Source organism: Panulirus ornatus, chromosome 25 (genome assembly GCF_036320965.1).
Source record: "Panulirus ornatus isolate Po-2019 chromosome 25, ASM3632096v1, whole genome shotgun sequence".
Classification (NCBI taxonomy): Eukaryota; Metazoa; Arthropoda; class Malacostraca; order Decapoda; family Palinuridae; genus Panulirus; species Panulirus ornatus.
This window is the reverse complement of record NC_092248.1, coordinates 7,570,743-7,584,874: the sequence shown is the minus strand read 5'-3', so window position 1 is coordinate 7,584,874 and position 14,132 is coordinate 7,570,743. Positions and strand designations below refer to the sequence as shown.

At 41.5% G+C, this 14,132-nt stretch overlaps 1 protein-coding gene across 1 annotated transcript in view; it reads right to left on the bottom strand.

Moving 5' to 3' along the window:
• LOC139757221 (monocarboxylate transporter 13-like) overlaps nt 1-14,132 on the bottom strand; it is a 56,874-nt gene that overhangs the window by 13,946 nt on the left and 28,796 nt on the right. The window contains exons 4-7 of the mRNA XM_071677393.1: nt 10,538-10,706; nt 8,531-8,695; nt 4,902-5,043; nt 1,294-1,434 (exon numbers count right to left, since the gene is read on the bottom strand). Coding sequence (XP_071533494.1) covers nt 1,294-1,434; nt 4,902-5,043; nt 8,531-8,695; nt 10,538-10,706 — 617 coding nt within the window. The remainder of the gene's footprint in view (nt 1-1,293; nt 1,435-4,901; nt 5,044-8,530; nt 8,696-10,537; nt 10,707-14,132) is intronic.

Sequence of the window (14,132 nt, the reverse complement as noted above, 5' to 3'; positions counted from 1 at the left end):
GTAATCCAATAACGCTCTCTGGCCATCTCTCCTACTTACATACGTATACTTATGTATATCTCATTTTAAACCAGGTAATCCCAATCACCAGTCCTTTTTCAGCACATAAATCTACAAGCTCTTCAACATTTCCATTTACAACATTGAACACCCCATGTACACCAATTATTCCCTCAACTGCCACATTTTTCACCTTTGCATTCAAATCTCCCATCACTATAACCCGGTCTCGTGCATCAAAACTGCTAACACACTCACTCAGCTGCTCCCAAGACACTATTCACCATTTCCCGCATTAGCGAGATAGTGTTAAGAACAGAGAACTGAGCCTTTGAATGAATATTCTCACTTGGCCCCCTTTTCTGTTCCTTCTTTTGGAAAATTAAAAATGAGAGGGGAGGATTTCCAGCCCTCTGCTCCCTCCCCTTTTAGTCGCCTTCTACAACATGCAGGGAATATGTGGGAGGTATTTTTTCCCCCATCCCCAGGGATATATATATATATATATATATATATATATATATATGTTTCCTTGCGCTACCTCGCAAACGCGGGAGACAGCGACAAAGCAAAAAATATATATATATATATATATATATATATATATATATATATATATATATATATATATATCAAAGTTCTACAAGAATCTAAAAATAGGTGGGTTTATATGTCATACAGTACTGCAAAGTACAAAGCATACTTATGCAGAACATCTGAAAAACTAAATTGGAAGCAAACTCTGTTCATAACTAAGTAACAGCCTTTTTCAATGTGCATCTTTCTGTAGTTACATTATCAACTGGTTATTTTATAATCTTCATGATTTACAAGGAGTCAAAATGTCAATTGAGGTTCACATCTCAATCCATCAACATCCGTATACAACTCTATGCCTCATTATCAATTCATGTATATTTCTAGTTTTAACAGTTATTTAAGTATTTGGCTTCATCTTCTATCCTCAATTCATTTTCATAGAAAAAAAAATTTCATTATTTCTACACAACTGAAATCACATCCTATATCATAAAGAAGATGAGGCCACATACTACAAAATCCAAATAATGACTTTGCAGATATCAGATACAGCAAAAGCCATATGAACATGCAATTGATACTAGATTCTGACATGCCAGAAACCAAATGACAAAACTAAAACAAGACGCTAAGGAGGTGAAGCCCTATCTGTATACTAAGCTAGGTTCTATCAGGTAGAGGCCATAGAAACTATATGATGTATACAAGCGCAAGGCTTAGAGGTCATTTATGAAGTACAGGTCAGGTACTTACGAGGTAGAATAGTGGTGTGTACAGGCCAACAGAGGTCACAGCAGCTGTAGTTATAAGGACCTGAACGGAACGGAACTTTAGGCAGCTCAAGTCAAAGTAGGGCGGCTTGTCTGAGTCAACCTTGTTCTTGTCCTTTACTTGCTGTTGGAAGAAAATACAAGAGGTCATTTTCAGGTTAAGAGTACATAAAACAAAATGAGAAATGACGAAAGGAAGGAAAATACCGTACTCACACAATCATATCATACATTATATGTTCTTTGATCAAAGTAAAAAAAAAGGAGAGGTAATCCTCATCCTGAATTGCTTTAAAATGGAAAAATTAAAATTGAAGTTCCACATACAACAACACTAGATCAATTTTTACTTTTATGTTTGTAGTCTGCCCAGGGACTTATATCTTACCATTTTTGTAACCACCTATTTGTATAGTAAGGCAAACATGATGGCCCAATTCTTGAAATTATTATTCTATCAAGTTATCTGCATCTGCAGTTATATTACTCAGTTTATTCCATTCATCCATTCCTCTAATACTTTACAATAAAAGTACAGTTATACATCTTTCCTATGACTTTTTTTTATTTTTGTCATGCTTACATACACAGTGGAAAATTCAGATAGGTATAAAACATGCAACAGGACTTTGGTAAACCACACACAGTTATAAGAATGGCTAAGAAAAAGCTTTTCTCTTAACAAATGTCAACTACTGAGGGACAAGGATGACAGCTAACCAAATTATGGCCCATTATTGGAAGATGCTATGCTAATGAATAAATAATAAGTCTTAGGAAGATATCCTTCTTGACATTTCACTACATCAGTGTTTTTCAACCTTTTCTCGATGGAAGAACCCTGCAAGCCATATATATTATTTTCTAAAACCTTGATCTCCATTCATTCTTCCCCCGTTATCCAAAGTAAAAATTCATAGGTTCATAAACAAATTTGAGGTAACCATTGTCAAAACTCAGATTAAAAGAGCTCCAATTATACATTATGAATTCCTGGGCTTCCATAAATTTCATCTTTAATTACTTTATTACAGAATTTTGCAGAACCCTTGAAGGATTCTCACAGAACTGTAGATGAAAAACACTGCACTACATAAACTTAATGAATGTATTTCATTAAAAAAATAAAAAACAAAAATAAAGAAAAACAGCTTAAACAATTAAAGTACATGGACAAGTAAATGTTCAAGATGATTTTTACATGTATGGTTGGCTCAAACTGTAATACACACCACCTTCTCAGTTCCAACATCAGGACTGTATTATACTGAAATTGCAGTCGAGTCAGGAGAAGAGGCACTAAAGCTACCTGCTTTGGAAGAATGAAGGTTAAAGGGAAACATAATGACCCCTGCTGAATTTGCAAATGGCTTTAAAGATGTCAGCACAGAATATTTCTTTGATCTAAAAGTCATATACCACTATGGAACATTAGCTACAAGAAAAAATACAACAAATAGTATGTCAGAAAGCACTTCTTAGCACAAGGGTGATGGATATGCAGATAAAGTATGAATGGTACAGAGAAAAGGTCTACCAATATGAAATTACGGACTAATATGTTATGAGAGAGAAAAGGGATTTAAGGCGAGACAGAGCACCATGAGTTAGCAAACAATACTCCCCTTTACAGATAATCTACACAGACATACAGACAACAGTGAAATGATGCTCACATAATTTTGTATACAATACTGTGCCAGAGTATAATGTGTTAGAAGAATGTTGCTTTATCAATATATAACTGTACAGAGTGTATAGCATCCCCAACTAAGCAACCACTTTGCAACAAAATACTGGGACCATGATAGCTTTGCTTTCATCCTGTTATACATTCAGAGGACATTTTTGTTGGGTATGGATACTTCCTGGGACTCATGTCCTACTTTGACCATACAAGAACACAAACCACCTGTGTCGTTCATTACCACAACACAGTCAGTCTGTTCACCTCCAAACATGAAGTGCAGTGGTCCATTCCCACTATCCTTCTAGAACAAGTCACTAAAAATGGCTGTGTATTCCTCTGCAGGGATCCCCATCTCTCATTCACAGGAAATTAACGATATAGGGGAAAAAGCCTATAAGGAGAGATAAGTTTCTTCACAGTAGAAATGCATGAAATACAATCAAGTATATTACATTTCAACACCATGAACATACAGTAGGAAAAATATAAAACTATAAGGAAAAAAATAAGATGTTCCCATATATAAGGTCTGCTTGACTTGCAATGGCTGTATTTATCCATATGTATGGTAAGGGATGAGTGTGCTACACTCGCCAGGCCCTATCTCTTTTGCCACCCTGTGGCAGTACTGATGTCAAAGTGTCACTAACACTGAGAAGGACAATGTGTTCACCAAGGGAGAAGGCTGATAAATGAGCTGTATTCAAGCTTCAGTGAGTTGTAGCTCACCAAATACACCTCTGACTAGTGAAACAAGAGGGACATGCTTTGCCTAGTCCCAAAAATACAAGGTTAATTTTTTTTTTCTATTGAACACATAACTTGTCTAATACTTAAATAATATAAACCTGATCTTATGATTCATACTCATGAGTTTTAGGACCTGGGAGTAAAAAAGCTATCAGTTAATGAAATCAAAAGCCCCTAAATTGAATCAAGTTTGTAATCTCTATATAGGGGCACCAATGTTGTAATTATGAAGTTTTTCTCATATTTTCGAGTTATCACGTTAACACGAACATGTCCACACACAAACAGATGCAGAGGTGACAATATACATCATAGATTCATTAACTGATGTGAAGTAAAAATGAACTGGCTGGGTAGGAAGTGCATCAAGATGTGCTTGAAGTATCCTCAACTCTTGGAAACTTCATAAAAAAAGGTAAAACCAATTTCCATTCCTTCACAATAAAATTTCCTGCCACAACATTTACCAAATGTGATGATCTATATAATCATAGTACTATAGTATCAACAAGTGATTGCTTATATCGAATCTGCTGTGATTACAATTCTTTTTCCCTTATTGTACCTTTCAAACTATGGCAGATTTTTTTTTTAAAGAAAATCCGACCTTACCTTACCCATTACAGATGAGTGGGCTGAACTGAACGCCATGCATATTGAAGCAACACCACTCAATATCACCCAATACTTAATGTATATCCACTCTTGGTTGTGGTTATGTGAATGGAGAAGGAAACTTTTTCCCCTACTAAATACGCAACAAAATGTTGATATTGAACATTTATTAATATCTGCAGCACCAACTGGAATCAGAGCTCCTGACAGAAGCATTTGTAAAATGTGAAATTATCATCAATAGCACGTATCCAATGCAATTAACCAAACATTATAAAAAAAAAGTTTGCTACAGAACAATAGTGACAGTTGGCTTCTGTTCAATTCAAGAGTTCTTTCACTTGGGGTACCCAATTACAGCATTCACAGCTTTACCTATTATTTCCATCATTTCCTTTGGTAAATTTCTTCAGGAGGAACTTGAATGCACTGTGTATCTATAGACTGACACCAATTACTGCATTGTAGTCATGCAAAGTTGTGATGTAGATAGAGTTGAGGAGACACTCAGGTTATAGAGGTTGTGATTAACTTACCTTTCTTTTTTGATTCTTGAGGTGCAGGATGGCCCGACGCTGGGGGTGGTACAGGGAAGCCGACCGGTAAAAGATGCCCAGAAAAAAGGCTGTGAAGACCACCCCTGTCACAGCCTGTAATCCCAGTCTCCAGCCTACCGACCTGCAGCAGAAAATGGAACAAAAGATCTTACAAATCTGACATGTACAAACTTTCTGCTGATGGGGTGAAAAGAATGCTACATCTCAAATTGTAACCTCCAGCCTCCATGAGATATAAGGGATAAGCTAATTCATATTACAAAGCTGACTAACATTCAAAAGTTTCTAATTACCTAGAGGAGACATGTGACCTGCAAGGGGAGTGAAACTGATGTGAAGGAATGACCCCGTCCTCACAACCTCCAGCCCACAAATCAGATGAATGATGCAAGGGGAAGCTCCTCTGACTGTGGGCCCCAGTCTCTAACGTATTGCAAAAGAGTGCAACATACTTGCAGGAGACTGACACACTGACCACTGATCTAGCATGTAACACACTCCATTCAGCCCGACGCCATAAAGAAAAATGATGCAGAGATGGAACTGGGTCAACCTTTAGCACCAGTCAACCACCAGCTTGGAAATGACAATAAAAAAACAAATCAGAAAACAGATATTTACCTACAACTCGACTGTGGAAAATACCGTCTGGCCTACCTGCAGTTTTCACTGTGCTTTACTGAACCAGATGGGAAGACATTATCACCATCAAATAACGATAAGGAAGTTTATGCAAAGCACTAAAAAAGAAATAAAAATGCAATCCCACACAGTTCTCCAAGGTGAAAGAGCGAGAGAGGACGAGAATATCAATAAAATGTTGGGGAGATAATGAAATCTGGATTGGTAGTGTAACGGGAGCACTGTCTGCATTCAACCCTGCTGTGGAAGTGTTGGTTTAACGTTGGATGTAATGTAGCCTCATGTCAGAGAATACTGATCAATGAATCTCATGTGTCTGGGCAAACGGCCGAGCTGTCAGAACAATGTCTATGAAGAGTTTTTACTATTTCAATCAGCATAACGTTTCATGTCTTGCCCAAACAGGGTCACTGCAAACATGTGCTGGGGCCAAAAAAAATATCCCCGAAGCTCATCAACAAACACCCGCGGAACAATCATAGAATTTTTTTTCCATTCTCTTTCTCACACCCAATTTGCTCTTCACCCTATATAGCAATGACTGGGCCATATTTTGCCCGTGACATATTGGTCAATATAAAAAGGAAATAAAAGCAAAGAAAAAAAAACCTCGGTTACCTTAAACCTGTCACATGAGACTGAGTTCAACAAGAGGCAAGCATCATCATATAATCAATTGTCTAAAGTTTACTTTAAAGAAGGCTCAGAAAATCTCGGCTACAGTGTGTGTTCGGCTGATTTCTACAAGTGTTTCATTAATCATAAGGTAATTAATCCCACATCTGTCATGATGTAGGAATTCATAGCGCCTGCCAAAGTCCACAATTCATTGTTTACAGCACAATGAAATACCTTGCGGTATCCCGGTCTCAAGTTACACATAAATACACCATACCAGTATTGGAAAACGAAGTCAGTAATAACCCTGTGTGATTTAGGTGGTGCCCTAAATCTCTCATGATTAAAGATATGGGATCTGTGTTATACTGGAGTTCCCGGAAAGCTATATTCCACCCCAAGGGGATTTCACCAGGTGGTGCCCTTAAACAGCACACTTGTCGAAAATGGGATCTGTATCACAGAGAAAATAATAGGAACTGTGATCCACCAGCTCATATGTACCGGAAAGCACCCACCATTCTGCAATTATCACATCTCAAGCACAAAAAGGGGTCAATATCCCGCTACATCAATTCCTACATGAAATATCTGTGCCAACCAGTATGACAACCCTGCTCCGGGCCGACATGTCTACCATTCCTAGAGTTACCTTTCTTACTACCCAGTACGCACAACACACAAGCCCATTATTCACCTAAAGTACAACAGACAATGCTGCCACTCTTCTCACTACCTGTGTGAAGTGATTTATTCTTCCATATCCTCAGCACAGGGTAACATCCGCCCCTATTTATAACACGGACTCGCCCAACGCGGTACCCCACTCACGTCACTGGAAACCACTTCCAACCAACATTACTCACCCAGTCTGCCAAACAGCCACAAATCATAATCCATGTCAAATCCCCGTCAAGGCCATATTTCTCGCAGGTTAACATACATAACAGGCCATCATTGTCAAACACAGTGCGTATATATCCGCAAAAATACGAGGGTTGACATATTTTTTTCCACGTCCATTTCCAAGACGAAGCAGCGCTCGCTGCTCCCACCACCACCCATGTTTTCCCTCGAACCTGCACTTCGTCTTCAGAAACGTCTACTTGCATCATCTGAGCCGATAAATCTCTTATCACGATCGGCCATTTATACATATTAACATATACATCACATACGTATAAACACGCTTGAAAAATATTGGAGATGCGCGTGCCTAGCACAAAAAAAAAGAGAGAAGAAAAAATTTCAAAACATGGAAAGCTGGAAAGACATTTCCCCAAGTCCCTTTCGACTCGCAAGATGTATCTCCAAAGTTAGTCAAGGCCGGACTGTATCGGATTTCTATTTTTACAACGTATTGTTCCAGCCGAGCAGTGTGTGTGTGTGTGTGTGTGTGTGTGTGTGTCAGGGGCGTAAACCCGCTGCCCTGCCAAGATGATCAATGTGTTGTAAGACTGTCTCTACTCCATGACCCCCCAGCGCCTGATGCATCAAAGCCCTCGTGATTAAAATTAAGCAATGGAGTGTTCTCGGTCCTGATGACGACTAAACCTGAGGCGCTAACGCTAATAATGATCTTCAGAACTTACTGCTCCCTCCCTGCGAAGCTAACCCACATTCACCCCAGCCTCCGTGGTAGCCAGACCTAAGTTGATTTTAATGTGTGTCTCTCTATGGCCCAAAACTCTGTACCCAAACCATATTTTATCCACTGTGTCTTAAGAAGAACTATGCCATGATACCATGGATCTTTACAAGTCATTTTTGCAATCGTAGGGGAACGCGCGCTGAATGGAAAGACATAAATATGTTTACGGCACTCCATCGCCATAAGCCAGGGACGATATGTGAGCCACCTGGCAGTTGGTGAGAGCGAGTATAAACTGCCTGGCAGCAGCATTGCGTTTATGAACCATTTAACGCATGGACCATTTAACGGATGGAGAGAGAGAGAGAGAGAGGGCGAGGATAAAACACGACAGTTGGGACAGGATCTATGAACCATCTGGCAGCTGGGAAAGGGTGTACATAAAACCACACGGCAGCAGGAGCGTTTACGAACCATCTGACTGGTGGAATAAGAGTATACGAACCATCTATCTGGCGGCTGAAAACACACATAAAACCACACGACAGCTGGAGAAATCGTGTGTGTGTGAGTATCTGGCAGCTATGAAGAGAGTATATACAACCCACAAAACATCAGGACGTGTATACCGACCACCTGACAGATGAGAGAGAGAGAGAGAGAGAGAGAGAGAGAGAGAGAGAGAGAGAGAGAGAGAGAGAGAGAGAGAGAGACTGAGGATGCTTTTACAAACGGGGAGGACAAGTGGACAACTCACCTGATGGCCTCCTTGAAGAAAACGGAGAAGAGGGTGATGCCAATGCCACAGCCGGACTGGGCGATGATCTCGACGAATTCGCGCCTGCGCTTGAAGTACTGGCCCAGCATGAGGTTTGCCGTCTCTCGGGTCATGCCCACGCCTACGCCGAGCACCAAGCCGTAGCTAAGAAAATGGGGAGAGGGGGGACTACTTCATTATCTTATACACAGAAAATCATACACAGTTGTTATCATCAGCTGTGTGTAAATCACCTGCTGGTAATTTACAACTTTTTTACCTCTGCATAGTGTGTGTGTGTGTGTGTGTGTGTGTGTGTGTGTGTGTGTGTGTGTGTGTGTGTGTGTGTGGTTAGAGAGGAGATGGGGGTCTTCCACTGCTGTTTAACCCTGCAAATGTTATTAACAACGAGAGGAAAAATTCTTCCTCAAAAGTCCATCAGCGGTTTGCGATGAACTGCGGGAGCAACAGCGCGTCTCTCTCTCTCTCTCTCTCTCTCTCTCTCTCTCTCTCTCTCTCTCTCTCTCTCTCTCTCTCTCTCTCTCTCACGAGACAAATTAGCGGCAGTTGCAGTGAAAGCCGCGAGTACCGGCCATAAATTCTTTCCGGCGAGAAGCTGTAAAAAAGAAAAAAGAAAAAGAAAAAAAGAGAACTGCAGAGAGAGATGGTTCAGATTATGGGTGTCAGGGAGAGAGAGAGAGAGAGAGAGAGAGAGAGAGAGAGAGAGAGAGAGAGAGAGAGAGAGAGAGAGAGAGAGGCTATTGCTAAAGTATGGAGTGTGTATATATATAGTGTGTGCGTGACACACGGTACGTACATCATTCAACAGAGACATAAGCTCATACGTCCGTGTCGTGAGCTAACAACACACTGCCAACACATCAGTGTGTCAATGGGCAAACACCACACACACACTACCAACACATCAGTGTGTCAGTGGGCAAACAACACACCCCACCCACCACCAACACATCAGTGTGTCAGTGGGCAAACACCACACAAACACTACCCAACACATCAGTGTGTCAGTGGGCAAACAACACACCCCACCAACACATGTGTGTCAGTGGGCAAACAAAACACCACACACACACCACCCAACACATCAGTGTGTTAGTGGGCAAACAACACACCCCACCAACACATGTGTGTCAGTGGGCAAACAAAACACCACATACACACCACCCAACACATCAGTGTGTCAGTGGGCAAACAACACACCACCCAACACATCAGTGTGTCAGTGGGCAAACACCACACACCACACACACCAGTGTGTCAGTGGGCAAACAACACCCCCACACACCACCAATGCCCCACGGAGGTCACCGTTCGGAAATATGGTGAGAACGAGAGACACTCTGCCCTGGAACCAACTAGTTTACTCTGTCCCAAAGTTGAGGCAACATCAAACATTACGGTGGTGTAAGGAGGCCCTGAACTTTGGCCCGGACAAGTTCGTAATTATGCCCGAGAGTCTGTGTTTAAACCCTCTGGCTTGGCGACGGGTTCGAACCGGGGTGAAACTGAAATGATGCTTTTAATCCCTGGACGTCCTTAGCCACCGGTGACCTGGTGTGTCAAGACCTGGTTTTCTCTGAGACCTGTCAGAGTGGCGTGACAGACCTGATTTCACCGAGACCCGTCACAGGTGACATGGTATGACAGACACACCTGTCATCGTCGGTGACCTGGTGTGACACGGACCTGTCATAGCAGACCCCAGGTCCACATGGCCCGTTCCGCCGCCACCCACCCTCACACCCCGTGATCTCCATCCTAGATATTCTAGTGTCTTATGATCGCTAACCTGGTGTTTCTAGGTGGACAAGACCCGCCTGAGGGAGATCTAGATCAGCTCAAGGAAGAGGACCTTTGAACCTAGTAATAGATACTAGAGGAAGGTCTCTCACACACCCCTAGATGGTTCTAGTAAAATGAGGAATATCTAGACCTCAAACCCCCTTAGAGATGCCCCGGGGTTCAACCACCTTGCAGAGCACGTACCTGAGGAAGATCTGGTGTAGCTGCAGGGCGAAGGAGGCGAAGAGGATGGCCAGGGCCATGACCAGGCCGCCGATGACGGCGGTGAGGCGTGTGCTCTTGCGCCGGCAGAGCGCCACCACCAGGGGCGCTGAGATCCTGGACACCCCAACACTCGTAGACCCGATCCAACCTGAGGGCGAACAAACAAACACACATGTACAGGATGATCAGTCCACACACACACACACACACACACACACAAACACTATATATATATTGGAAAGGATCACAATTTTGCGCATGATCAAGATATTCCTATATGAGTCCAAGGGGAAAAATGAAACATGATAAGTTCCCAAGTGCACTTTCGTGTGACAATCACATCATCAGGGGAGACACAAGTGAGAAATATATATACAAAATATATATACAAAATCACAACAGACACGTGATTTTATGAATACTGAAGAAAAACCACATGGAAAAAGGAAACACAAGATCCTGAGCGCTTTCGTATCTTAACACATCTTTACAGGAATGTTACAGAATCTGTAACTGTCCACAGAAGATGTGTTAATACACGAAAGCGCTCGGGATCTCGTGTTTCCTTTTCCATGTGGTTTTTTTTTCAGCATACATTTACATATAATCGCACATCATCACATGGAAATCAAAACACATCTAAGCTCTGAGGATAAATTCTGAACACCCATAAGTTACCTTATATCTTTAAATTCGATTTACGGGAAAACTACGCATGCGCGTCTTGGACACGTAACCGTCGCACTTGGGGACAGTTCTGCTCTTCTCGATCATTCAAGACGCGCGGAAATGCAACCAGGTGAAATCCAACGCACCGAAAATGCCCACAAATCATACAAAGATCTCAAAAGCATAAAATGGAGACCTGGATTTGAGTATTTACAATTTCACGAAGGAGACAAACACCGTGGGTTGAGGAGCGCTCCGCCTTCCTCAGCTCGGGGTTCGTAGAATGATTCAATTTGGAGTACAAAAGGATTTTCGCCAGTGGGTCTATATTTCTTACTGTTCGCCCATCCGATGTAAATCGCTGGGGGGGAACCCCCAGAAACCAAGTAATCCACTGGGATTTCTTTTTTTCTTTTAAAGCCGATAACAGTTATGATTGGGGAATGAAAGGTTACAAAGGCACTTGACAGTAATCGAAATATCTATGTAACTGTTCAAGTAAAACATACAATCATCTTCTTGACTGATTATCTTACGAATGTAATCCACACTTAACGAGCCAAAATTACACAAACCCACCCACAAGTTATCTTAAAACCTCTGTAATTAATTCATCTCCCAGTGGTACATATTTCATCATTTCTTTAATCAATTTAAAATAAACATTTATCAACGCATTTACAGTTTACACAGCGAGCGTATCTCCCCTCACTTACAATCTAGAGAGTAAACGCATCTTCCCTAATTTACAATTTACACCGAAAAACATTTTCCAAACTTACAAATATACACAAAATATCTTCCACACTGACAATTGACACAGGAAACACATCTTCCCTAATTATTTACGCCATGAAGCTTCTGGGAAAATAAAAATGACTGTGCACGAGAATGGTACAGGTCCTGGACTAACGACCAATCAACCATTAAACTTCAAAATATATATATAAATTGTTGGCCGGAGAGCCAGGAAGGGTCATCTGGCCTGGCCATGTCTCACAACGCTGTTATGGCCTTTTACTGCACCTAACAGTCTCCTTGAACGGCTTCAGTTTGAAAGTTTCAACAGTGGGACTGCAGGCAGACACCATCACCTTAATATATATATATATATATATATATACTTTCTCAAGATGGTGCAACATATCTCTGGGTTACGATGCTTTCTGAAGATAAGTGCAATATCATTCTTTTCTCCCTCTCTCTCGCTCGATAGGCTCCTAAAAATGCTTTACATATTCTATATCTATGTGAAGATACTCTCTAGACACTGGACATTATTTCTTTCTTTTATCTTTAAAGTTAATATATTTTCTGAAGATATGGCATATCTATTTCTATCGAAATCTACGCTAGAATCAGTTTTTATGTTTAGTTATCTGAAACGATTTTCTCAATGCATTATTCTCAGACTCCAACATGCAATATCCACTAGAAATACTTTTTTTCCCTTATTTCAACAACCAACGCTTCAGTGATAAAAAAAAAACACACGCGTCATCTCATTTTCTTCTCAGCTTCCTTAACATTACACATCTAACCAACAATTTAATTCAATTAACCGAGTGAAAACCTGTGTAGTGTTAACGGCCGGCTTATATGCATAATGCCAAGGCACGGGTTTTAACCTTTCAAATGCCGAGAGAGAGAGAGAGAGAGAGAGAGAGAGAGAGAGAGAGAGAGAGAGAGAGAGAGAGAGAGAGAGAGAGAGAGAGAGAGAGAGAATTTTTAAATGTCATATTTTTTCCCCACTCTGAAAATTAAGAATATGGCAGAGCAGCTTTAATCAACAACAACCTATCGTCTCTTGATCTGTTTTATCTATATTTTCTTGTCTCTTGATCTGTTTTATCTATATTTTCTTGTCTCTTGATCTGTTTTATCTATATTTTCTTTTTTTTTCCCCACCGCAAATTTTACCCTAAATCTAAACCTGACGACTGAGCAGCGCCAGCTATAAACACTCTTTATATATATAGGAAGAGGGGAAAGTGATCCATCAAAGTCTGCAAGGGCAATACTGTGTGTTAAGGTGACATTGGCTACGAAGAAACATCAAGGTGTTGACAAAAACATAAGATTCTCTCTCTCTCTCTCTCTCTCTCTCTCTCTCTCTCTCTCTCTCTCTCTCTCTCTCTCTCTCTCATGAAGCAGAGGCTGTGTAAATCACACTCTGGGAAACGGAGGAGAGGAACCAAACGAAAACGAACTTTGAAAAAAAAGGATCGCAAACTTTCTCTCGCGTGGGGGTGGTGTGGTGGCTGGATGAGGGAGGGTGTGTGTGTGTGTGTGTGTGTGTGTGTTCCTCTAGGAGGAGGAGGAGAGGGAGGGGGGAGACACACCCCGACTGACGAGGTGAGGAGGCTCCGGGGTAAACCCCCGCCACACCGTCCGACGAAGAGTGGAGACCCGGCAGACAGACAGACAGACAGCGACACCTGGCGACGCGGGGGAACGGCCGGCTGGGGATACAACTACCACACGTACCTCCCCTCCTCCCCCTTTCCCATACGGCTGACTATCAGCCTGAAACATTACGGGAAATCGACCTTAATTATCCTATTAAGACCTTACACCCTCTCCTTCCTCCCCCGGTAGGCGCAGCAACGGTCTTGAGGGGGGAATGATAATGATATTCAACATCTTTCACGTTCGGTCATGATGTAAGGTCGAGTTCGACTGCTTATTTGTAGGGGAAATAGGCCGTACTGTGTCCTACTCATTAAAAGCGCTTCTCGTATAAGACTAACTGCCGAACTTGTACATCCTTAAGTTAGTTAACAACTCGAGAAGGACATTACGACTTTTTCTTCCTTAAGGTCTGACCTTTTGACCCAATCTCTCTTAACTCCAGGGTCTGATCCAAGGGGCCTTAACGACCCAAGGGTCGTTAAGGCGTGCTTCA